The sequence below is a fragment of the Salmo salar genome, chromosome ssa01, assembly GCF_905237065.1.
Source record: "Salmo salar chromosome ssa01, Ssal_v3.1, whole genome shotgun sequence".
NCBI classification, from domain to species: Eukaryota; Metazoa; Chordata; class Actinopteri; order Salmoniformes; family Salmonidae; genus Salmo; species Salmo salar.
Window position 1 is genome coordinate 103,513,162 of NC_059442.1, and position 26,020 is coordinate 103,539,181.

The 26,020-nt window shown below is 42.6% G+C and overlaps 1 protein-coding gene across 8 annotated transcripts in view; it reads right to left on the reverse strand.

The window, feature by feature from the left end:
* Positions 1-397: 397 nt before the first annotated feature.
* Positions 398-26,020, reverse strand: part of LOC106595326 (collagen alpha-1(XIX) chain) — a 252,114-nt gene continuing 226,491 nt past the window's right edge. For 6 of the 8 annotated variants that reach the window (XM_045687095.1, XM_045687093.1, XM_045687088.1 and 3 more), the window contains 4 exons: positions 20,989-21,055; positions 16,944-17,081; positions 9,025-9,102; positions 398-7,725 (listed from right to left, as the gene is read on the reverse strand). In XM_045687095.1, coding sequence (XP_045543051.1) covers positions 7,607-7,725; positions 9,025-9,102; positions 16,944-17,081; positions 20,989-21,055 — 402 coding nt within the window. In that variant the 3' untranslated portion in view covers positions 398-7,606. Of the gene's footprint in view, positions 7,726-9,024; positions 9,103-12,973; positions 15,430-16,943; positions 17,082-20,988; positions 21,056-26,020 lie in introns of those variants that run through there. The other 2 variants (XR_006756828.1, XM_045687098.1) reach the window with 2 other exon arrangements.

The following is a 26,020-nucleotide window of genomic DNA, read 5'->3' on the forward strand; positions in this document are numbered from 1 at the left end:
TTCACTCCAAATAAAGCAATGTCAGTTTTAAAATATATTTCCAACTTTCAGGAAGTTTTTTAAACATTGTACTCAAATGTACTGCTGGAATACTCAGAATAAGCAATATCTTCTCAGAAAACATAACCTTGATGAAGTGAATATAAAAATATTATCTTAAAAGCTCTTGAATCAGTTTATTGACATAAATAATAGACAATCTGGTATTCAAAACATAGTTTCATATAACGCAAACATGTGACAGTTAATTAAGGAATTGATCATGAATAGAAATATTCAGTAAATTCTACCTTTCTAGAAATATGTGATGATAATATCCTCCAAATCACCAATTATACTTTTCTCCGTCTCTTTATCGATAATGCATAAGGAGCACCAAGAATGCAGAAACTTCACATCAGCAAGATATCATATTTTATTCACATTTTGATAGTGACACACCAATGTGTAATCTGAGTAGGTCATTATAAGCAAATAAAACTCATGAAATGTAAGAAATTATTGTCGTACAGATTTAAGGCAGGTATCGGTAATCAGAGTGTAAAATCAACAGGCTTTTCGCAGAATGCTGTAAAGTCAAAAGAATTGTTGGAAAAATATTACACTTCACACATATTAAAATTGCTGTACAACCTCTACTATATGGTCAAACAGTGGTTCACAACTTCTAAGTATAGGCTTTCAAAAATGATCAACAAAAGATGACTAGCTTGGCACCAATTCAATAGGCCTATAGTGAACACCATTTTCTATCCATTACGTTTTGCATTTCAGTCTTGAGGTAAATTTAAACCGTTAGCTTTAAAGTAGCAGTGTAGTAGGATAGTGGTACGGCTAGTGTAACATCACGTTGACTAAACTAGTATGTGTACGGTATAGCCGTATAGCCTCAGATGAGGTAGACCATCAAATTAAAATAACAATTATCACACTCAAACACAAATAACAAAGTACATAAATTACCAAGATAATGAGATAAAACACGCTGTTAAAAGAAAATACTAAATACATGGAGAGGTCTTATTCTCCACAAAGTGTTGACTGACAAGTTCAGAAGACCATGGAGATAATAGAACAGTGAAAATGAATCGGTTGTTGAGTTGAACAAACTTCTCTGTATGAAGCTTTTGAAGTGTTTGTATGGTGTCCATATTAGGACAGACACACCTCCTGATGAGACTGAGACTGTCCTAATATGGACACCGTAGAGGTGTTTTCCCGAAGGCAACAAGGTTAGGTAGCAGGGTTGGGGCTAATCCCATTTAAATTCACCCAGTTCAGGAAGTAAACAAATAACATTTCTTGTCATTGAAATCCATTTCAGTTTACTTCCTGAAATGAGAGCATTGTCATGGGATTGACCCCAACCTAGGTACTGTAGGTAGTGCTAGTAGAGCTGTTCTGTTTCTATCCCTTTCATAAGCCCTGCTACACAGCAGCAGCCATGGTAACTAGGGCCCCTTGCTTTACTACTATGGTATGGACAGATTGTTCATTATCATTCAGGGAATGCCATGGACAAATAGCAGAGAAAACAGAATAAATTAGGTGAACCCCTAGTGAAGCAGACAATCAGGTGAACCTAGAGGTGAACCCCTAGTGAAGCAGACAATCAGGTGAACCTAGAGGTGAACCCATAGTGAAGCAGACAATCAGGTGAACCTAGAGGTGAACCCATAGTGAAGCAGACAATCAGGTGAACCTAGAGGTGAACCCATAGTGAAGCAGACAATCAGGTGAACCTAGAGGTGAACCCATAGTGAAGCAGACAATCAGGTGAACCTAGAGGTGAACCCCTAGTGAAGCAGACAATCAGGTGAACCTAGAGGTGAACCCCTAGTGAAGCAGACAATCAGGTGAACCTAGAGGTGAACCCATAGTGAAGCAGACAATCAGGTGAACCTAGAGGTGAACCCCTAGTGAAGCAGACAATCAGGTGAACCTAGAGGTGAACCCATAGTGGAGCAGACAATCAGGTGAACCTAGAGGTGAACCCATAGTGGAGCAGACAATCAGGTGAACCTAGAGGTGAACCCATAGTGAAGCAGACAATCAGGTGAACCTAGAGGTGAACCCATAGTGAAGCAGACAATCAGGTGAACCCCTAGTGAAGCAGACAATCAGGTGAACCTAGAGGTGAACCGATAGTGAAGCAGACAATCAGGTGAACCTAGAGGTGAACCCATAGTGAAGCAGACAATCAGGTGAACCTAGAGGTGAACCCATAGTGAAGCAAACAATCAGGTGAACCTAGAACTCATGGTAACCTTTCAGAGTATAAATGGACTTGTATTGAGAATGGAAGCTGCTTTTAAAGTGTACAACAATGTACTGATACTTCAGCTTTAATACGAAGGCAGTCATCTTGGATGTTACAAGAGGAAAAACAACATTCATGACTGTCTTGACCTATTTACTTCAATGGGTAAACATTGAAGCTGATTTCTTTTTAAAATGACAACATCTACTACAACATGCTTCTGCAACTCAACATAACAAGAGGAAAAACATTCATGACCATGACTTAAAGGCCCACTGCAGTCAAAAACCTGATTTACCTGTGTATTATTCCAACCTCACAGTTTGAATATATATATATATATATATATATATTCAAACTGTGAGGTTGGAATAATACTGTGAAATTGTACTTTTAGTGTAAGAGCTGTTTGAAAAGATGGGATGGAGTTTTGGCCTGCACGATGACATCACCACTCCCAGACAGTCCTAGCAAAATTATTCCTTGAGAAATGTCTCTTTGCTAAAAAGCTATTTTGTTTCTTTTTGACCATTTTAATTGAAAACAATCCCAGTAAGGTACTTAATTGTTACCCAAAAATGATTTGATATTTAGATAAAAACAGCTGCATTGGATCTTTAAGCGATCCCCTTCAAGAGAGTTTGCTCTGAAAACACACACAGCAAAACATACTACTAGCCTTGAATCCAAAATGGTGAAAGGGTACATCTCAGCTTGGTTTCAAGGCTAACAAACTAACCACGTCAAGCCATCATCATTCATCTAAGGACGGGTGTTGGAATGTGGAAATTAGCACAAGTTAATACAACACATCAGATGATTCATTATTTTAAATAAAATGTTAATCAATATAGCAAACAATCTTCAAATGAACACTAGAGGGCCCTGTCCACTCACAAATGAAGTAAGGACACGAGAAGCAACTCACCATATTCTGTGACATTCTGCCTATGGCTGTGTTTACACAGGCAGACAATTCTGATCTTTTGCTGTAATATTGGTCTTTTGACCAATCAGATCTTTTGCCAATAATTGGGCAAAAGAATCAGAATTGGGCTTCCTGAGTAAACGCAGCCTTTGTGTCTTACTTCCGGTAGTATCATTTAGCCACATAAAATGTTCACGTTGAGATGCCAACAAAACGAGCAAGCAGTAACAGTGTGACATGGAAATAAAGAAATGCCTCAATGTTGTTAACCAATTAGCTAATGTCTTCTGTAAAAGTCAAAGGGTTGAATATGCAGTTACCTCATTGACATAAAATGACCTGAGCCATACATATAACCAAGCACAGGAGGTTGGTGGCAACTTAATTGGGGAGGACGGTCTCATAGTAATGGCTGGAGCGGAATGGTATCAAATACATTAAACACATGGTTTCCATGGTTTCCATGTGTTTGATGCCATTACATATGTTCCGTTCCAGCCATTATTATGAGCCGTTTTCCCCTCAGCAGCCTCCACTGTCACCAAGCCATCTTCAAAGAACCTCAATCAATTTGATGCTCTGAAATACTAAGAGAAAATCTCCAACTCAAAGAAATTGGAGCGCAGTAGTGTGACATTGTTTTGAATTTTTGACCCTTTTTAACCCCAATTTCGTCATATCCAATTGGTAGTTACAGGCTTGTCCCATCACTTCACTGCAAATCTGGTATGGACTCGGGAGAGGCGAAGGTCTAGAGCCATGCGTCCTCCGAAACACGACCCGGCCAAGCTGCACTGCTTCTTGACACACTGCTCGCTTAACCCGGAATCCAGCCGCACCAATGTGTCAGAGAAAACGCTGGGCCAAATTGTGCGTCGCCTCACGGGTCTCCCGGTCACGGTCGGCTGTGACACAGCCTGGGATCAAACCCGGGTCTGTAGTGACGCCTCAAGCACTGTGATGCAGTGCCTTAGACCGATAAAAGAAGGCAAAAGAGACATTTTAAACATCACGTGTGTGATGTGTCATCTCAAGTGTCATCTCCACCCACGTACTTTCTCCAACTTAAATCATTGCCTTTGAGGGTCCATATCCAATCAAACCTACATTAGTATTAGTCTCCCAGACGCATTGTATCCAGTACTGCCTAGGGTTGGGTTTAGGAGACGACAATAATAGAGTTATTGAATAGTACCTTTGTTTAACTACTTAATGTGTCTGGAAACACACATCTTATCGATCTCTATGACGACAGTCTACCGGCTGTTTTTACCGTGACTTTTCACAAAAAGGTATGGTTTTAGGTCACTGGGGCAAAATGAAACACCTAAGTGCATGTTTGATTGAATTGAGGCCTGAGTGACAGAGAGAGCACTCTGATAACATCTGTGAAGAAAGAACACATAGATATTTAATTAATGTCCTTGATTCTTAGCTTATTACTTTCCAATCAGACACACAACAAATAAAATATAAAAACCTCCAGTCTAAGACACAGCAACATAATATATATGTATACAGTGACAAACAATGCTACATGGTCGAAGAGTTGAGGGAGAAATACGTATCTGAGCAGTAATGTACAGATATGGTAAAAATAAAAACACTTTCAGAAAATAAGAGTTCAAGTAAAGACCCACCAAGAAAACAAAGAAAGAAAACTCAGAAGTAAAATATTGCAGTGTTGTTATTAGATAAGAAAGATCACCTCTTATGGCTTCAAAATCTAAATACACAAATAGCACCCATGTAGACTGATGTACACACAGTTCTGATGGAGGAATCAGCTGTATACTCTCCATGAAGACTGATGCACACACAGTTCTGATGGAGGAATCAGCTGTATACTCCCATGTAGACTGATGTACACACAGTTCTGATGGAGGAATCAGCTGTATACTCCCATGTAGACTGATGTACACACAGTTCTGATGGAGGAATCAGCTGTATACTCTCCATGTAGACTGATGTACACACAGTTCTGATGGAGGAATCAGCTGTATACTCTCCATGTAGACTGATGTACACACAGTTCTGATGGAGGAATCAGCTGTATACTCTCCATGTAGACTGATGTACACACAGTTCTGATGGAGGAATCAGCTGTATACTCCCATGTAGACTGATGTACACACAGTTCTGATGGAGGAATCAGCTGTATACTCTCCATGTAGACTGATGTACACACAGTTCTGATGGAGGAATCAGCTGTATACTCTCCATGTAGACTGATGTACACACAGTTCTGATGGAGGAATCAGCTGTATACTCCCATGTAGACTGATGTACACACAGTTCTGATGGAGGAATCAGCAGTATACTCCCATGTAGACTGATGTACACACAGTTCTGATGGAGGAATCAGCTGTATACTCTCCATGTAGACTGATGTACACACAGTTCTGATGGACGAATCAGCTGTATACTCCCATGTAGACTGATGTACACACAGCTCTGATGGAGGAATCAGCTGTATACACTCCATGTAAACAATAAAAGCTGACTCACATCATGAATCTGACCCCATAAGCAGACATTATAGTGACATATAAGTAGCTAATATGTCATTATAAGTGATGTCTAACTTAGTGACATATAAGTAGCTAATATGTCATCATAAGTGACATCTAACTTAGTGACAAATTAGTAATACGTCCCCAGAACGTGGTTAAATGGCACAATTTTTTGACATATTCTAATGAGACCATGTTGCCAAAAGAGCAGCGATGTAACAACATCTCCAATCCTACCATATTCTATTGGTTTCATTGTACTGGGCAATTTCAATCAATCGCTGTAGTATTTGACATGTATTTGTCTGCCCTCTTTGGAGACAAGACCATGGATATAGGGAAACTGTCCTACTTCATGTTAGCCATATGTATGACTGCAAGATATCTACATTGAAGTCTTCGCGGCTAACTTCATGTGAACGTGAGGTGATACGACATTAGCATAATATACACACTTACACATAAACTGTACATGGAAGAAATGTCAACTTGACCAAGCCTTCACAAACTACATTCAGTTGGCATTAAGCTAGTGTTTTACCCTTGATCATGTTGTGCTGGTTGTCTTGAGATATGGCAACAGTCAGGCAATGTTACCTGTTGAATAATATCAGAACTCAGAACCCAATCTAGCAGGCTACTCAATTAGTCTGTTATGAACACTACATGTTGAGGTGTATAGTATGTGGAAAGATCTCAGTGAGTAACGCCTGACATAAAGTACCTAGAGTGTAGGGTGTGACGAGAGAGGAACCCAGTATTCTGTTTTGATACAAGACCATCCCTTTACAATTACAACAGTATCATGCAATATATCTGACTGGTAGGTTTTGAAACACAGAATATTTAGCATTCTCAAAACTTTATAAAATTCATGAGCAAAGCTCTAGTAATGAATTACACTACAAGATATTCATTATGTTATGTAACTGGATCAAATCATGTAGCTAGCTTCAATCTAATACGTTTCACAAATATCACCTTTCATTGATGAAATATATATTAATATATGAAATATATATTCAGAAATATATTCATGTTATATGAACCTCCTTCACTTTGGTATGCATAAACAGTTCACACTAAGAATATTGATTAGTCATACACAAACACTCACATTTCAGACTGCCTGTTTACCAGCTCACACACACACAACGAAAATATCAAATGAGACCAAACGTGTGCATAGCTATCCCCATAAACAAGCATTGTCAAATCATTGAGAAAATGTTTTCTCCTGACAGTATTATTTAAAGAAACAAATGAATTTACGGCCTCGAAAGACTTAATGTGAATTAATATGGAATGCATCAGGTCACAGCAGGGGAGTTGTGTGAAAACATTAAATAAATTAAACAGTACTTCATATGATCATCATAGCTATAATGACAATAATAATGGACTGTAACACATTTAAAATGAATAGAATAACCATCAATGTAAAGTAACAAATAATTGCATTTCAATGCTTCTATGGTCATAAGAAAACCGAAAGCCGAGCGCTCCAGGGTGAAGTTTCCACTTGATACAGATCTAGGAACAGCTTCCCCTCCCCCAATGCTAATCTTAACAATTAGTGGGGAAAATGCAAAACTGACCCAAGATCAGCATCTATGGGCAATTTCATCCTACACCATTGTTATTGTATCTATTTCTGGTTGTGAGTCTTTCCCATGTAAAGCAATAACAGAGGATGAGTGTTTTCAATGTAAAACTGACCACAAGGACGATACTGTCTGTCTGATATGAGCTGTCTGAGTGATCAGGCTCCACACACCCGGCTCCTGTGCCTATGGTTGACTGCTGTAGAGAGATGGAGGCTGGATGGGTGGAGGGGCCCCTGGGTCCTAGCTATTGAGAGGGCCCTTATTCGTTGAAGGGTCCCCTATCAGTTGAGGGGGGCCCCTAGCCGTTCCGTCTGGAGTGAGAGGATGGATGGAGACAGTCACTGGGATCACATTTACCATGAGGTCCCTGGGGACCTGAAGGGCCCGGTGGCCCCTGGATACTGCTTCCAGGTTCACCTGCAGACAAAAACACTTTCACATTTGTGGGGAGTAGTGAACTTCAGGAGGAAGTAGAGAGTATTTGGACGCAACCATTGGGTGATTGTTTAATCAATCAAATAAACCATGAAGGAAAACAGGATGTTATCAGAGGAACAGTATTACTGGGAACAGTATTATCTAGTCAGCTAACAAAACTGCTTTCATGTGCCTAACTGCAACTCTTAAAAAGGAGATGAAAACACCCACGCTCATGCATACTTTACACACAAACCCTCCTCAATACAGATCAGAATAAAAAGTTAATGTTCTGCACAAAAAGATCAGAATGAAAGATTTTGCTGCTTCGCTCCCGGCAGAGAAGAATCTCACCGAGATCACGCTGAATAGTGAGAGAGTTGATAAAATGGAAATAAGAGATTCAAGTGCATGTTTCTTTTATAACCGCCCTATCAGGGATGATATACTAATTGTTTTGTGTCAGCTTGGTACCTCTGTAAGAGAGCAAGTCATTATGAGTAACTCTGCTCATTAGTTCTGTTGGTACCTCTGTAAGAGAGCACGTCATTATGAGTAGCTCTGCTCATTAGTTCTGTTGGCTTACTAATTACTCATGTTTTTAATCGGAAAACATCAAAGGACCTCATGATGAACTGTTGTCCATGTTAGAGCTGGCGGTTACACTTTACTTGAACCCTCCTTCATAAGGGCTACATGACACTGTCATAACCATGACATAACTGTCATAAACATGACATTACACTGTCATAACCATGACATAACTGTCATAACCATGACATAACTGCCATAAACATGACATAACACTGTCATAACCATGACATAACGCTGCCATAAGCATGACATAACAGAGGTTATAAACAGTCAGCTTTTTATTTGAATGAATGTTTTACTTTGATTTAATCAGGGGAGCCCATTGAGACCATGGTCTCATTTTCGATGGTGCCCTGAGGACAACAAGTTTATAACGGAGGGTTCAAGAAATAAAGTTTTACCCAACGTAAGTGTAGGATTCTACAACTAAAGCCGTACTATGATGGTATACTGGTATTTTCCCCTTTCATAAAGCATCAGTTCCATGTGTAAATATTAAATAACTTCATACTAAACACAATGATGGAATGGTTGCTGCAGGTTTACATTCCATTTTCATTCTTGCTCTTCAATGGCTATAGGGCTTAGCATAATTTCACCACTTCTTCAAAGCAGTGTGCAGTGTGTGTGTGTGTGTGTGTGTGTGTGTGTGTGTGTGTGTGTGTGTGTGTGTGTGTGTGTGTGTGTGTGGTGTCTAGCTGTTACCTGGTGGACCTGCCAGACCTGGAGCTCCTGGTATCCCCAGACCTAGCTGACCCCTCTCTCCTTTCTGACCTCTGTACCCTGGAAAGAAACACAAGACAATGACCAGACTGGACTGGACTCCCAGCCAAAGGAGGGCAACAGGTAGCCTGGTTCCAGATCAGTTTATGTTGCCTTGCCAACTGTTATGGTCATTGTCATGCCAAACATAGCACCATGCCAGTTGGCTATACAACGAGATGGACAGATCTGGGACCAGGGTATTGGAAAACAAGACCAGAGGTAGATGAATCCCATGGTGTTTATGCATAAAGAATTTGTGATGAGTGGTTTAGGATGAAGTGGAGAATAAGTCATCTCATGTCCACTCTATGCAGCCTGAATATTCTAGTGTACATCTGGTACCAACAGTGCTTCTTCTCTCTCTCAATACGGTATTGTCCCTGTCAACATCACAGCAAACAATAGTCTCAACACTGTGGACGGCCTTCAACTCCTCTCTATGTGGTTTCCAGGAAGACCAATGGCCTATTTCATCAAGGCAACTGATGTAAGGAGATCTGAGTACTGTAACTGTTAATGTGAGGTGTATCCACTACTACGGTAGTTACTGTAACTGTTCATGTGAGGTGTATCCACTACTACGGTAGTTACTGTAACTGTTCATGTGAGGTGTATCCACTACTACGGTAGTTACTGTAACTGTTCATGTGAGGTGTATCCACTACTACGGTAGTTACTGTAACTGTTCATGTGAGGTGTATCCACTACTACAGCAGTTGCAGCTTATGTAGAAATAAGTTGCTCAGAAAGAAATCCCAGGTCATTAAATAATAATACACTCCCTAAATCCCAAATGACACCCTATTCTCCTACATAGTGCACTATTTCTGACGAGAGCACTATGAGTCCTGGTCAAAAGTAGTGCACTATATAGTGAATAGGGTGCCATTTGAGATGCAGCATCTGTCTTCTGGCATGCTGTCAAAACATGCATCATCACACCGAGCCAACGGAGGCTGTGTTGGATGTGTGTGTGTGTGTGTGTGTGTGTGTTGGAAGTGTGTGTGTGTTGGATGTGTGTGTGTGTGTTGGAAGTGTGTGTGTGTTGGATGTGTGTGTGTGTGTTGGAAGTGTGTGTGTGTTAGAAGTGTGTGTGTGTGTTGGAAGTGTGTGTGTGTGTTGGAAGTGTGTGTGTGTGTTGGATGTGTGTGTGTGTCGGAGGTGTGTGTGTGTTAGAAGTGTGTGTGTGTGTTGGAAGTGTGTGTGTGTGTTGGAAGTGTGTTGGAAGTGTGTGTGTGTTGGAAGTGTGTGTGTGTGTTGGAAGTGTGTTGGATGTGTGTGTGTGTTGGATGTGTGTGTGTGTGTGTGTGTGTGTGTGTGTGTGTGTGTGTGTGTGTTGGATGTGTGTGTGTTTTGGATATGTGTGTGTGTGTGTGTGTGTTGGAAGTGTGTATGTGTTGGAAGTGTGTGGCGTCATGGGGTGACATGGCTCTTTCTGACAGCAAGAGAGCTGCCTGCCTGACTGCAATCGAGAGTCTCTGAAGAATTCAAAAAACAGAGCAAAGATGCTGTCTGCATCCCAGATGGCACCGTATTCCCAGAAGTAGAACACTAGTTTTGACCAGAGCCCTATGGCCAACAGTAGTGCACTAGTTTTGACCAGAGCCCTATGGCCAACAGTAGAACACTAGTTTTGACCAGAGCCCTATGGCCAACAGTAGTGCACTAGTTTTGACCAGAGCCCTATGGCCAACAGTAGTGCTCTAGTTTTGACCAGAGCCCTATGGCCAACAGTAGTGCACTATAAAAGGAATAGGATGCCATTTGGAATGCAAACGCAGTTTTAATCAAAGAGGGTCAAAGTCAGGAGTCAAACAGAGATTCTCCTGAAGGAGGATCAACAACACAAGGTGTTCACTGTGTGATCAATGACGTTCTTAATAGAGAAATAGGAAGAGAGAAACAATCATTTAATATCAACAAACTGATGGCAAGTGCTCTGACGAAGACGCTTGCTCTGAGAAGCATCAGCATGAAACCTTATTGAAAGGAATGAAGTTGACTTCCTGAACCTCCTGTCAGTATTTCATGAAAAGCGTTTGGTCCGTTTAGAAGAAGTGGTACTGTAAATGCCTTTATAAGTGGTACTGTAGCTTCTTCCACTGCCTGGAATTTCACATCACACTTTAAAAAGGTAGACCCCAAAATGTAATGAATTGAACAAGCAATTCTAACTCCTTAACCAACTAAAAGCCATCCAGCCACTTACACCCTCAAACCCTGTCTACTTCAAGTCCTTTCAAAGGGATGGGGAATGAATAACTAGACATATACTGAATACATTATTACATTTTACATTCTGAACAGACCATTCTTAACACAGTAAAAACAAGCTCATGCACATTATGCAGCAGGACACAGGCCGGCCAAGCAGGCCAGAGAAATGAAAGCATATTCCCGAGTCTGGCAAGCGAGTTAGTATCCTTTTGTACTCTTTTCTCATTCAAATTCACAAACACTTACAGTACACAAATGCAACTGTCATCTCTCCATGCAGACAGGTTGATAATATGACAAGCACTGGAGATAATAGGAGAACTAGTCTACAGAACAACAGCACTGCAATAGCAAATGTAGATCACAAACAATATCAAAAGGTGAGAGGGGCTGAGGAGCTAGAGGAGGGCTTTATCCAAAAGGCATCTTAAAGTAATTGAGCCCCAGAACATGAGAGCTGGTTGGTTGGTTGGAGGGAGGGAGACAGGGTCTGCCTCCAAAATGGTCTGGTCAAAAGTGGTGCACTATATAGGGAATAGGATGCCATTTGAGACGCAGACCATTTCCCCCCAAAATGCACCTTAAAGTAACTGAGTCTCAGGTCCAGAGTTGGGAAACCATCATAAACACTGACTGAGAGAAGTATTAAGCAGTGTGTACACTGCCGTCCAGCCAAGCCCAAAGGGGAAACTGTGAAATGTTCTGCTGCTGCTGTTTACAAGACAGAGAACATCTCAGAGAGAAAAGGCTTGTGAATTTCCTAAAATGGATTCCTGGTGAGAGACATTCCACACAGAGCAGACTATCATGACTCTCCTTTCAAACACGCACGGCGCCTCCAACCCTCACTCAGGGAGCTGGCATACTGTAGCATTCCATGGGAAAGAATAGCACTGTACCTTAAAGCTGTAGTCCGTAATTCAAACAACAACAAAGCGGCCGCTCCAGCCCCACCACTTTTGTTGGTATAACAGCTGAGAGATGTGGCTGAATAAATATAACCACTCTTAAATTCATAGACGGAGCTATGGATGCAAGAACTGACCATCCAGGAGATCAAATGATCGTTTTAACCACATTTTGAAGCTATACAGTGTTTGTTTACAATTACACTGACAGTGTAAGACAGTTCTACTAAGCTCATGAGGCATTCATAACTTATATTCTTTAGGAATCAATGGCTATATATTATTAATTTAAAAGTAAAAAAAAAAAATTGCTGTACAAATCCCAGATTTCACCTTTAAAACATCAAACCACTGCATAGGCCCACGGGAAATGAAGAGGACATGAAGTATTGATCCACTGAGGGGACCGACATCCATCAGATACATTGACAAGCAGCATTGTGTTTCCCAGCTTCATTGACCAACAGAAAGCAGCACAGAGAGCCAGGGGGACACTGCTGTGTAAATGACAGTGATTAAGAAACTGCCTAGATGCTGGAAAGGGAACTGTAGACTGTACTTAGTGGCTGATTCACTAAGTATCCACACCTGCCTCATGGCTTTACAATACAATCAATGCAGTCATACCTACTGGCTACTGACTGTATTCCTTTTATTAGCTTTTATGTGTTTTTTACTCTCTCTGAAATAGCAGGTGCAAATGCTTAGTGCATCAAATACATTAGATAAAACAAAACAAAACAAAACAATGAACAAACCCAAGATGAATGGCAAGGTGTAATACACAATCGTAATATGGCAAACTGGCCAAATAAATGTCAACGTAAAACAAGCATGATGGATTTATAAATCTTGATTATGGTACATGTGTATGGGAAGAAAGCCTGTCTTATAAAATACAATGAAAGTTAAAAACGCAGTGACAGAGGTCAATAAAAATAATGACATAAGTCCAAAAATGTGAAATAAATGGCAAAGATGACCCAATAATGATAACATCAAACAGTGACAAAGTTATGTAAGAACATCTACAAACCCCCTAATCCCCCATCCCCACAATGAACATAATTTGGAACCTGTATCCATGGATCTATGTCTATGGATGTACTTCAATAGTTTGACAGATCATAGCCCCAAGTCATATCAAATCCATGAGTCAAGAAGAGAGTGTGAATCCAGCAGAGGGGTTATTTTTCTTCATAAACTCTTCATTTTGGCACATTTGAGAGGAAGTCAAATTGGATATTCCAGAGGAGAGATGCTCTCCAGTGGAGGATGACAGACATAATGAGAAAATATTAGCCCAAACTCCCTCTCTCCCTCCCTCACTCTCTCCCTCATTCTCTCCCTCTCTCTCTCCCTCTCTCTCTCCCTCTCTCTCTCCCTCTCTCTCTCTCCCTCCCTCTCTACCTACCTACCTCTCTCCCTCACTCTCTCTCTCTCTCTCTCCCTCCCTCTCTCTCCCCAGCCGTGTGGAGGAGAGGAGGCACAAGTCAACAACGGCAGAATTAAAAAGTTGTTGAATTTCTTTCTGATTTACCCCAAGAGACATTTTCCTCTTGATTTTCCCAACAAATAATTATTAGTAAAGAAGAAGCTGCATTTTGATTAGAACCACTTAGAAGCATATCAAATAAAACAGACAGGACATTGAAGCATATCAAATAAAACAGACAGGACATTGAAGCATATCAAATCAACAGACAGGACATTGAAGCATATCAAATCAACAGACAGGACATTGAAGCATATCAAATCAAACAGACAGGACATTGAAGCATATCAAATCAAACAGACAGGACTTTGAAGCATATCAAATCAACAGACAGGACATTGAAGCATATCAAATAAACAGACAGGACATTGAAGCATATCAAATCAAACAGACAGGACATTGAAGCATATCAAATCAAACAGACAGGACATTGAAGCATATCAAATAAACAGACAGGACATTGAAGCATATCAAATCAAACAGACAGGACATTGAAGCATATCAAATCAAACAGACAGGACATTGAAGCATATCAAATCAAACAGGGAAAACCATTAAAGCAATAGAAACAGGTCAGTTGTTACTTAATATGATGAATACGATTAGCCTAGACCAGCGTTTCCCAAACTGGGTCCTGGGGACCCTAAGGGGGGCACGTTTTGGTGCCCTAGCACTACACAGCTGATTCAAATAATCAAAGCTTTATGATGAGTTGAATATTAGAACAGCTGTGTAGTTCTAGGGCATAAACCAAAACATGCCCCCTTGTGGTCCCCAGGACCCAGTTTGGGAAACATGGTCTAGACACAGTAGATTAAATACATTCACTTGGTAGTTACATTGTAATTGTTGACAGCCGCATATTATCATACTCGTAGTCAGTTATACTGTATCAACGTTAACACTGGTAGTTAGATAAACGGAACACTGTGAGGTAGCTAGATGTCCCTGCTCTAAGTAGGGGTGGGCAATTCCAGTCCTCGAGGGCCTGATTGGTGTCACAGTTTTCGCTCCCGCTAACACACCTGACTCCAATAATCACCTAATCATGATCCTCCGTTTAGAATGCAAGTTGATTAATCAGCTGTGTTTTCTGGGGATGGAGAAAACGTGTGACACCAATCAGGCCCTGGAGGACTGGAGCTGCCCACCCCTGCTCTAAGACATAAGGACCAACACATTCCATGGCATTTTATTTACCCTGTCACCATAGGACACATGGCACTGCTAGAAGAGATGGTACTATATTGAACCAATAAGGGTTCAATCGATGACTCTCTTTATAAACATTGCTCTCAAACGGGATCTACATGGAACCACAAAGCCCTTATATGTTTAGCAGTATAATTCATCACTAGAACCTGCATGGCTCTTACAAGAGGACCTATAAGAGACTGCACAGTGGGCGCAGCTTGCTAGGTAATTCTATTCAATGTCTTATAGAGGTAGCAAATCAAATTGTTATTGATGTAGGAGTGTGTTTGTGTGAGCTGAGCAGTCAGAGTCGTTATTGATGAAGGAGGTTGTTTGTGTGAGCTGAGCAGTCAGGGAGTTGCCCAGGGTTTGATAAAGGATGTCCACTCTCCACCCTCTCTCCTTTCCTTTTACATTTTACCAGAGCTTTGTTTTTCGTGGAGTTGAGGGGAGTGAGGTATCAATCGTGGTGCTCTTTCCTGTCCAAACTGATATTACTTTCTCTTATTCTCCGCCCAATTCTTCATTTGTCTTCATATTATCACAGAGAGAGCGAGCGAGCGAGAGAGAGAGAGAGAGAGAGAAAAAAAAGAAAGACAAAAAGAAAGAGAGAGAGAGAGACGGCTCAGCTATGTTGTTCACCAACAGCACCACACTCCTCCTTTCCGTCCCCCCGTCTCTCCATCTCATCCCTTCAGTCTGTATTGATATATCTGGCTAGCAGGAGAGAAATACCTATGAATCCTTACAACACAGAAGTGTCCATTCACTTTCATTCAGTCCCCCAGACGTCCACACAAACAACCTCTGAAAGAAAGCAAATATATTTTCCAATTCTCCTCACTCTCTTGTTTCAGCAACACATCTTTCCTAAAACAGCAGTACTTTTTATTTCACTCTCTCGTTTCAGCAACACATCTTCCCTAAAAGAGTAGTACTTTTCTCTTCCTTCTGTCTCCATCACAACACATAACTACAGGGCCTTTGGGTATTAGAAGCTACATTGTTTATTCAATTTAGACTGTAAGATCCTTTTTGTTTCAACTCAGTGACCTGAGCTCCCCTGCTACTGGCTTGAAGGCAGGTACTCAGGTGAGCTAAAGTACACCACCAAACTCAGTAATAACACATGAATACACCTGCACACATACACAACTTCCCTTCATTCAAAAAGTAGCTTTGAGCTGTATTAAAGGCTGTTATGTATTACTTCAGGTCAGGTTATAGTGTAGCAGATGTGGTCAGAGTAGAGAGGAGTGAAGTGGAGAGGAGAGAAGTGGAGAGAAGTGGAGAAGGGTGGTAGAGAGGTGTTAGAGAGGAGTGGAGTGGAGGGAAGTGGAAAGGAGAGGAGTGGAGAGGAGTGGAGAGGAGAAGATAGGAGTGGAGTGGAGAGGATAAGATAGGAGTGGAGTGGAGAAGAGAGGAATGGAGAGAGGTGGTAGATAGGAGTGGAGAAGAGAGGAGAGAATAGAAATGGAGAGGAGTAGAGAGGAATGGAGTGAGGTGGTAGAGAAGAGAGGAGAGGAGAGGAGTAGAATAGAATAGAATAGAGTAGAATAGAGTAGAGTAGACCACAGTAGAGTAGAGCAGAGTAGAGTAGAGCACAGTAGAGTAGAGCACAGTAGAGTAGAGCAGAGCAGATTAGAGTAGAATAGAGCAGAGCAGATTAGATGAAAATAGAAGAATAGTATAAAAGAAAACAAGAGAAAAGAAGAATAGAGTAGAATAGAATAGAGTAGAGTAGAGTAGAACAGAATAGAGTAGAATAGAGTAGAGCACAGTAGAGTAGAGCAGAGTAGAGTAGAGCAGAGCAGATTAGGGTAGAGCAGAAAAGATGACAATTGAAGAGAAGGGTATAAAAGAGAAGAGAAAATAAGAATAGAGTAGAGTAGAGTAGAGTAGAGTAGAGTAGAGGAGAGTAGAGTAGAACAGAACTTATTTTCTTATATTCTATTCAGATGTAGATCTATTATGCTGGTGTTAGACAGAGTGTGGAGGAGCATTACTTTATGTCTCCAGTGGTTTTAGCAGCCTGTGGTTCTTACCTTGAGGGCCGGGTGGGCCTTCTTCCCCTGGAGGCCCTGGGGATCCGTCGTTGCCAGGGGGACCGGGAGAACCCTGTCGAACCTGCGCCGCTAAAATGGCCGCCGGCGTCTTCTGCATGACATGGCTTGATAGTCTCTCTGGTGAGTGACATAAAAATTCTGTATTACAATAATACCAACAATGTCTGCAAGTGATAGACAATTCACATTCTGTATCATAATAATACCAGCACTCTCTACAAGTAATAGACAATTCACATTCTGTATCATTGTAACAATGGTGTCGGGGAAGAAGGCTGGCGTTTTACGTGTCCCCAACCGATTGTGTATTTTTGTTCGTTTATTTGCGTTGTTTGTAACTTATTTTTGTACTTATTTTGTACATAATGTTGCCGCTACTGTCTCTTATGACCGAAAAATAACTTCTGGACATCAGGACCGTGATTATTCACCACGGACTGGCAGAATCTTTTTTTCCTTTAACGAGTCTGACGAGCCCGACGTGAACGATATACTGCTTCTCGGGAACAGGCCCAGATTCCCGTGATTTGCATGAAGAAGAGGCAGAGAAAAAGGGGCCAGAGGGCGGGCTGCCTTCTGAGAATTCGTAGTCAATCGATTAAACACCCCCTTCCATTCTGCTAGCAAACGTGCAATCTTTGGACAATAAAATAGATGACCTACGCGAAAGATTAAACTACCAACGGGACATTCAAAACTGTAATATCTTATGCTTCACGGAGTCGTGGCTGAACGACGACACTATCAACATACAGCTGGCTGGTTATAAATAACAGCTGGTGCACGATATCTAAGGAAGTCTCCAGCTATTGCTCGCCTAGGGTAGTGTATCTCATGATAAGCTGTAGACCACACAATCTACCTAGAGAGTTTTCATGTGTATTTTTTGTAGCTGTTTACATACCACCACAGACTGAGGCTGGCACTAAGACAGCATCGAAGGAGCTGTATTCCGCCATTAGCAAACAAGAAAATGCTCACCCAGAGGCAGCGCTCCTAATAGCCGGCGACTTCAACGCAGGGAAACTTGAATCCGTTTTCCAAAGTTTCGATCAGCATGTTAAATGTGCAACCACAGGGAAAACAACTCTGGACCACCTTTACTCCACACACAGAGATGCATACAAAGCTCTCCCTCGCCCTCCATTTGGCAAATCTGACCATAATTCTATCCTCCTGATTCCAGCCTACAAGCAAAAATTAAAGCAGGAAGCACCAGTGACTAGATCAATAAAAAAGTGGTCAGATGAAGCAGACGCTAAGCTACAGGACTGTTTTGCTAGCACAGACTGGAATATGTTCTGGGATTCCTCCGATGGAATTGAGGAAAACACCCCATCAGTCATTGGCTTCATCAATAAGTGCATTGACGACGTCGTCCCCACAGTGACCATACGTACATACCCCAACCAGAAGCCAGGCAACATCCGCACTGAGCTAAAGGCTAGAGCTGCCACTTTCAAGGAGCGGGACTCTAATCTGGAAGCTCATAATAAATCACGCTATGCTCTCTGACGAATCATCAAACAGGCAAAGAGTCAATACAGGACAAAGATCGAATCGTACTACACTGGCTCTGATGCTCGTCAGATGTGGCAGGGCTTGCAAACCATTACAGATTACAAAGTGAAGCACAGCCGAGAGTTGCCCAGTGACACGAGCCTACCAGACGAGCTAAACTACTTCTATGCTCGCTTCGAAGCAAATAACACTGAAACATGCATGAGAGCACCAGCTGTTCTGGAAGACTGTGTCATCACGCTCTCTGCAGGCGATGTGTGTAAGACCTTTTAACAGGTCAACATTCACAAGGCCATGGGGCCAGAGGGATTACCAGGACGTGTACTGTGAGCATACACTGACCAACTGGCAAGTGTCTTCACTGACATTTACAACCTCTCCCTGTCCGAGTCTGTAATACCAAAATGTTTTAAGCAGACCACCATAGTGCCTGTGCCCAAGAACACTAAGGTAACCTGCCTAAATGACTACCGACCCATAGCACTCACATCTGTAGCCATGAAGTGCATTGAAAGACTGGTCATGGCTCACATCAACACCATTATCCCAGAAATCCTAAACCCACTCCAATTTGCACACCACCCCAACAGATCCACAGATGATGCAATCTCTATTGCACTCCACACTGTCCCTTCCCACCTAGACAAAAGGAACACCTATGTGAGAATGCTATTCATTGACTACAGCTCAGCGTTCAACACCATAGTGCCCTCGAAGCTCATCAATAAGCTAAGGACCCTGGGACTAAACACCTCCCTCTGCAACTGGATCCTGCACTTCCTGACGGGCTGGCCCCAGGTGGGAAGGATAGGTAACGACACATCCGCCACGCTGATCCTCAACACAGGGGCCCCTCAGGGGTGCGTGCTCATCCCCTCCTGTACTCCCTGTTCACTCATGACTCCACGGCCAGGCACTGCTCCAACACCAGCATTAAGTTTGCCAATGACACAACAGTGGTAGGCCTGATCACCGACAACGATGAGACAGCCTATAGGGAGGAGGTCAGAGACCTGGCCATGTGGTGCCAGGACAACAACCTCTCCCTCAACGTGATCAAGACAAAGGAGATGATTGTGGACTACAGGAAAAAGAGGACCGAGCACGCCCCCATTCAAATCGACGGGGCTGTAGTGGAGCAGGTTGAGAGCTTCAAGTTCCTTGGTGTCCACTTCACCAACAAACTGACATGGTCCAAGCACACCAAGACAGTCGTGAAGAGGGCACAACAAAACCTATTCCCCCTCAGGATGACTGAAAAGATTTGGCACGGGTCCTCAGATCCTCAAAAGGTTCTACAGCTGCACCATCGAGAGCATCCTGACTGGTTGCATCACTGCCTGGTATTGCAACTGCTCGGCCTCCAACCGCAAGGCACTACAGAGGATAGTGCGTACGGCCCAGTACATACCAGGCCCTAACAATTGTCAAAGACTCCAGCCAGCCTATTCATAGACTGTTCTCTCTGCTACCGCACGGCAAGCGGTACCGGAGGGCCAAGTCTAGGTCCAAGAGGCTTCTAAACAGCTTCTACCCCCAAGCCATAAGACTTCTGAACATCTAATCAAATGGCTACCCAGACTATTTGCATTGGCCCCCCCTTCCACTCTTTTACACCACTGCTACTCTCTGTTGTTATCATCTATGCATAGTCACTTTAATAACTCTACCTACATGTACATATTACCTCAACTAACCGGTGTCCCCACACATTGACTCTGTACCGGTACCCCCCTGAATATATTCTCGCTATTGTTATTTTACTGCTGCTCTTTAATTACTTGTTACTTTTATTTATTATTCTTATCCGTATTTTTTTAAACTGCATTGTTGGTTAAGTAAGCATTTCACTGTAAGGTCTACACCTGTTGTATTCGGCGCATGTGACTAATAACGTTTGATTTGATTTGATTTGATAATATACCAACACTCTCTGCATGTGATAGACAATTCAAGAGCTTGTGACTAAAGGTTCTATCTGCAAAAAGATGATTCCGAGATAATTGGCTTTACAGTTCCAAACCCTCATTGGTTTGAATGGTGTCAGCAATATTTGATTATTTTGAATTTAACAACATGAATTGGGCTATTTAGACTACTATATAGGTAGAAAACATTGAACAGAACAACGATATGTCCATAACTCAGACAGAACCTTACAGGCCCAAGCTCTCAAATTGAAATTCTGTATCAGAAAACATAAAACGGTAGAATAGCTCATTAGTTAGTTAGGATGTGTACTAAACTGAGGCTTGCATACCACACTGCCATTCAATATCACAACACAGTGGCAGAACAATAAAATACCTTCACCCAGCAGGAACTATTCTCTTACTTGGGACTCTTTTACTTCCTGAAGAACTAAGGCAACAATATCCAATTTAGATTTCCCCCCCGATTTAGAAATCCTGAAATCCTTAAAAGAGTGAGGAGAAAACAAAGGGACCCCCTGAAGGATAAATTGGGTCGACAACAAGTTGGGATTCAGACGTAACAGCTGTACCTTCAAACAACCGCAATACTTCATTCCGGATAAACATTTTAATTTCCTCCATGGAATTGGCATCATTCTGTGAGAGGGAGAGGGAGAGGGAGAGGGAGAGAGAGAGAGAGAGAGAGAGAGAGAGAGAGAGAGAGAGAGAGAGGGAGAGGGAGAGGGAGAGAGAGAGAGAGAGAGAGAGAGAGAGAGAGAGAGAGAGAGAGAGTGTGTGAAAGACAGAGAGATACAGACAGACAGACAGACAGACAGGCACAAGAGAGAGAAACAGAAACAGAATAACACAAACTTAACCAAAACGTCTTTAACAGATTAAGAAAATGTAATTAGCGAGACAGCAGTAGTTCATGTTTTATTCAACGTGTTATAAAATTGCAGCGTCTTCAGCGATAAAGAGATGCAATGCTTCATGGCATAATAATCAACTCCTCTCTCCCTGTCTCCCTGTCCCTGCCATCTATCTCAAGCTTAAAGTAAGATTGCTGTTTGCTCAGAATGTTTGTGTGGAGAGAGCCTTGAATTGTAGAGGAGAACTTTAGCAACAGAATGGAATGGAAATCGGAACTATGAAAATGTTCTTTTAGAGTTCTATATTCTTCTGACTGCCCATAGAAAAGACTGATAAATGCATTATAATACCGTATTTCTGGTGGACTCCAGAAAGTGGTACGGATAAAGGAATGGGATTTATAAGTATGAACAACTAGAATAAACCCAGGGAGAAAAACAGGGACTTGTGTGTTTGAAACATCTTTGCAATCAGAGCTTAAACCTCATATACTGTTACAATGAACTGTGATCATCTGTGGGCCATTTTCTAAAAGGTTCTTCATATTGTCTGTGTCTTGATAGGTAGAGGAGAGGATGGAACAAAACCCTGGCAGCATAAAGGTATTAAAGTAACAATATTCAGGGACATTTTCGAACATCGATATTGATCGCTCAAATATTATCGTGTTCTATTGCGACTGGTTTAAAAACAGGATACTTGTATTTTGGCAGTGCTGAATACCGCGGAAGAGTTGCCAATGTACTTTTCTGTTTAATAGGGTCACTGTACTGTTCTGTTCTATGAGAGAAAGATATAGGAGGGTAACCCTTTAGTACTTGTTTTCTTGGCATTCAGAAGTCTTTAATCTCTGTTGTGTTATGTAACCCTCTGCATGCCGCGTGTAAAATAGCTGTGACACACAGAGGTGTTTTTCGATCCTCTGCAGTGCTCTCCTCACTCCCACCCTCTCTCCAGCTCTCTCCTCTCTCTCCTCACTCCCACACTCTCTCCAGCTCTCTCCTTCTCTCTCTCCTCACTCCCATGCTCTCTCCAGCTCTCTCCTTCTCTCTCTCCTCACTCCCATGCTCTCTCCAGCTCTCTCCTTCTCTCTCTCTCCTCACTCCCACGCTCTCTCCATCTCTCTCCTTCTCTCTATTCCTCTCTCTCCTTTCCTCCCTCTCTCTCCTTTCAAATCAAATCAAATCAAAGGTATTTATATAGCCCTTCTTACATCAGCTGATATATCAAAGTGCTGTACAGAAACCCAGCCTAAAACCCCAAACAGCAAGCAATTACTCTCTCTTCTTTCCTCCCTCTCTCTCATTTCCTCCCTCTCTCTCCTTTCCTCCCTCTCTCCTTTCCTCCCTCTCTCCTCTTTCCTCCCTCTCTCTCATTTCCTCCATCTCTCTCCATCTCTCTCATTTCTCTGTCTTTTCTGTTTTCCATATCCCTCTTTCACCACCCCTCTCTCTCTTTCCCTCTCTCCTTCCCTCTCTCTCTAGCCCTCTCTCCTTCTCTCGCTCTCTATAGCCCTCTCTCCTTCCCGCTCTCCACTCCTCTCTCTATAGCCCTCTCTCCTTCCCTCTCTCCGCTCCTCTCTCTCTAGTCCTCTCTCCTTCTCTCTCTCTCTCTCTCTCTCTCTCCGTCGCTCTCCCTCTAGTCTTCTCTCCTTCTCCCTCTCTCCACCCCTCTCTCTCTAGCCCTTCTCTCCTTCCCTCTCTCCTGACCCCCCTGTGGGGTTGAGCTGATCAGGAGTGGGAGGTGAGGAGCAGAAACAACCTAGCAGGCTTCATTATGCCTATCTGTTATCTGCTGTGTCATATGTTGCTCCACACAGCTCCACACAACTCTATGCTACTGCAGTACTGTATTCATTTACAGAGAAATAGAATATCCGCTAATTACTCAGACCACCGAAGAAAGGAGGATGTTTAGATGCTTTAATTATGTGTGACTGAGGATAGTCTTTGATTTTATGATTTTATGGGCGGGTATAGACAAACACACACAAAAATGTGGAGCATGAATTTCCAATTCCCAGAGTCTATGGGTATACGGTTGGACTATGAGTGTTGGGAGATCTCGGGTGTGCATAAGACATTCACAACACCTTTATAAAACAGGTCAGGACACCTTTATGAGTGTTACAGGATCATTCATAACAACCTTGATAACACCTTTATTCAACATCATTCAAGATGGGAGTTTGGCTAGACTTGGCCAGTTTGTGGGAGATATAAACAACGTACCAGAGGGCTTGGTGTGTTTGGGGGAGATATAACGTACCAGAGGGCTTGGTGTGTTTGGGGGAGATATATAACAACGTACCAGAGGGCTTGGTGTGTTTGGGGGAGATATAACGTACCAGAGGGCTTGGTGTGTTTGGGGGAGATATATAACAACGTACCAGAGGGCTTGGTGTGTTTGGAGGAGATATATAACAATGTACCAGAGGGCTTGGTGTGTTTGGAGGAGATATATAACAACGTACCAGAGGGCTTGGTGTGTTTGGAGGAGATATATAACAATGTACCAGAGGGCTTGGTGTGTTTGGAGGAGATATATAACAACGTACCAGAGGGCTTGGTGTGTTTGGGGGAGATATAACGTACCAGAGGGCTTGGTGTGTTTGGGGGAGATATATAACAACGTACCAGAGGGCTTGGTGTGTTTGGAGGAGATATATAACAACGTACCAGAGGGCTTGGTGTGTTTGGAGGAGATATCTAACAACGTACCAGAGGGCTTGGTGTGTTTGGGGGAGATATATAACAATGTATCAGATGGCTTGGTGTGTTTGGAGGAGATATAACCAACGTACCAGATGGCTTAGTGTGTTTGGAGGAGATATATAACAACGTACCAGAGGGCTTGGTGTGTTTGGGGGAGATATAACCAACGTACCAGAGGGCTTGGTGTGTTTGGGGGAGATATAACCAACGTACCAGATGGCTTAGTGTGTTTGGAGTAGATATATAACAACGTACCAGAGGGCTTGGTGTGTTTGGAGTTGATATAACCAACGTACCAGAGGGCTTGGTGTGTTTGGAGGAGATATAACCAACGTACCAGAGGGCTTGGTGTGTTTGGAGGAGATATAACCAACGTACCAGAGGGCTTGGTGTGTTTGGGGGAGATATAACCAACGTACCAGAGGGCTTGGTGTGTTTGGGGGAGATATAACCAACGTATCAGAGGGCTTGGTGTGTTTGGGGGAGATATAACCAACGTATCAGAGGGCTTGGTGTGTTTGGGGGAGATATAACCAACGTACCAGAGGGCTTGGTGTGTTTGGAGTTGATATAACCAACGTACCAGAGGGCTTGGTGTGTTTGGAGGAGATATAACCAACGTACCAGAGGGCTTGGTGTGTTTGGGGGAGATATAACCAACGTACCAGAGGGCTTGGTGTGTTTGGGGGAGATATAACCAACGTATCAGAGGGCTTGGTGTGTTTGGGGGAGATATAACCAACGTACCAGATGGCTTAGTGTGTTTGGAGTAGATATATAACAACGTACCAGAGGGCTTGGTGTGTTTGGAGGAGATATATAACAACGTACCAGAGGGCTTGGTGTGTTTGGGGGAGATATAACCAACGTACCAGATGGCTTAGTGTGTTTGGAGTAGATATATAACAACGTACCAGAGGGCTTGGTGTGTTTGGAGGAGATATATAACAACGTACCAGAGGGCTTGGTATGTTTGGAGGAGATATAACCAATGTACCAGAGGGCTTGGTGTGTTTGGAGTAGATATATAACAATGTACCAGAGGGCTTGGTGTGTTTGGAGTTGATATAACCAACGTACCAGAGGGCTTGGTGTGTTTGGAGGAGATATAACCAACGTACCAGAGGGCTTGGTGTGTTTGGAGGAGATATAACCAACGTACCAGAGGGCTTGGTGTGTTTGGGGGAGATATAACCAACGTACCAGATGGCTTAGTGTGTTTGGAGTAGATATATAACAACGTACCAGAGGGCTTGGTGTGTTTGGAGGAGATATATAACAACGTACCAGAGGGCTTGGTGTGTTTGGAGGAGATATATAACAACGTACCAGAGGGCTTGGTGTGTTTGGGGGAGATATAACCAACGTACCAGATGGCTTAGTGTGTTTGGAGTAGATATATAACAACGTACCAGAGGGCTTGGTGTGTTTGGAGGAGATATAACCAACGTACCAGAGGGCTTGGTGTGTTTGGGGGAGATATAACCAACGTACCAGAGGGCTTGGTGTGTTTGGGGGAGATATAACCAACGTACCAGATGGCTTGGTGTGTTTGGAGGAGATATAACCAACGTACCAGAGGGCTTGGTGTGTTTGGAGGAGATATATAACAATGTACCAGAGGGCTTGGTGTGTTTGGAGGAGATATATAACAACGTACCAGAGGGCTTGGTGTGTTTGGGGGAGATATAACCAACGTACCAGAGGGCTTGGTGTGTTTGGGGGAGATATAACCAATGTACCAGAGGGCTTGGTGTATTTGGGGGAGATATAACCAACGTACCAGAGGGCTTGGTGTGTTTGGGGGAGATATATAACAACGTACCAGAGGGCTTGGTGTGTTTGGAGGAGATATAATAACGTACAAGAGGGCTTGGTGTGTTCGGGGGAGATATATAACAATGTACCAGAGGGCTTGGTGTGTTTTGGGGAGATATAACCAACGTACAAGAGGGCTTGGTGTGTTCGGGGGAGATATATAACAACGTACCAGAGGGCTTGGTGTGTTTGGGGGAGATATAACGTACCAGAGGGC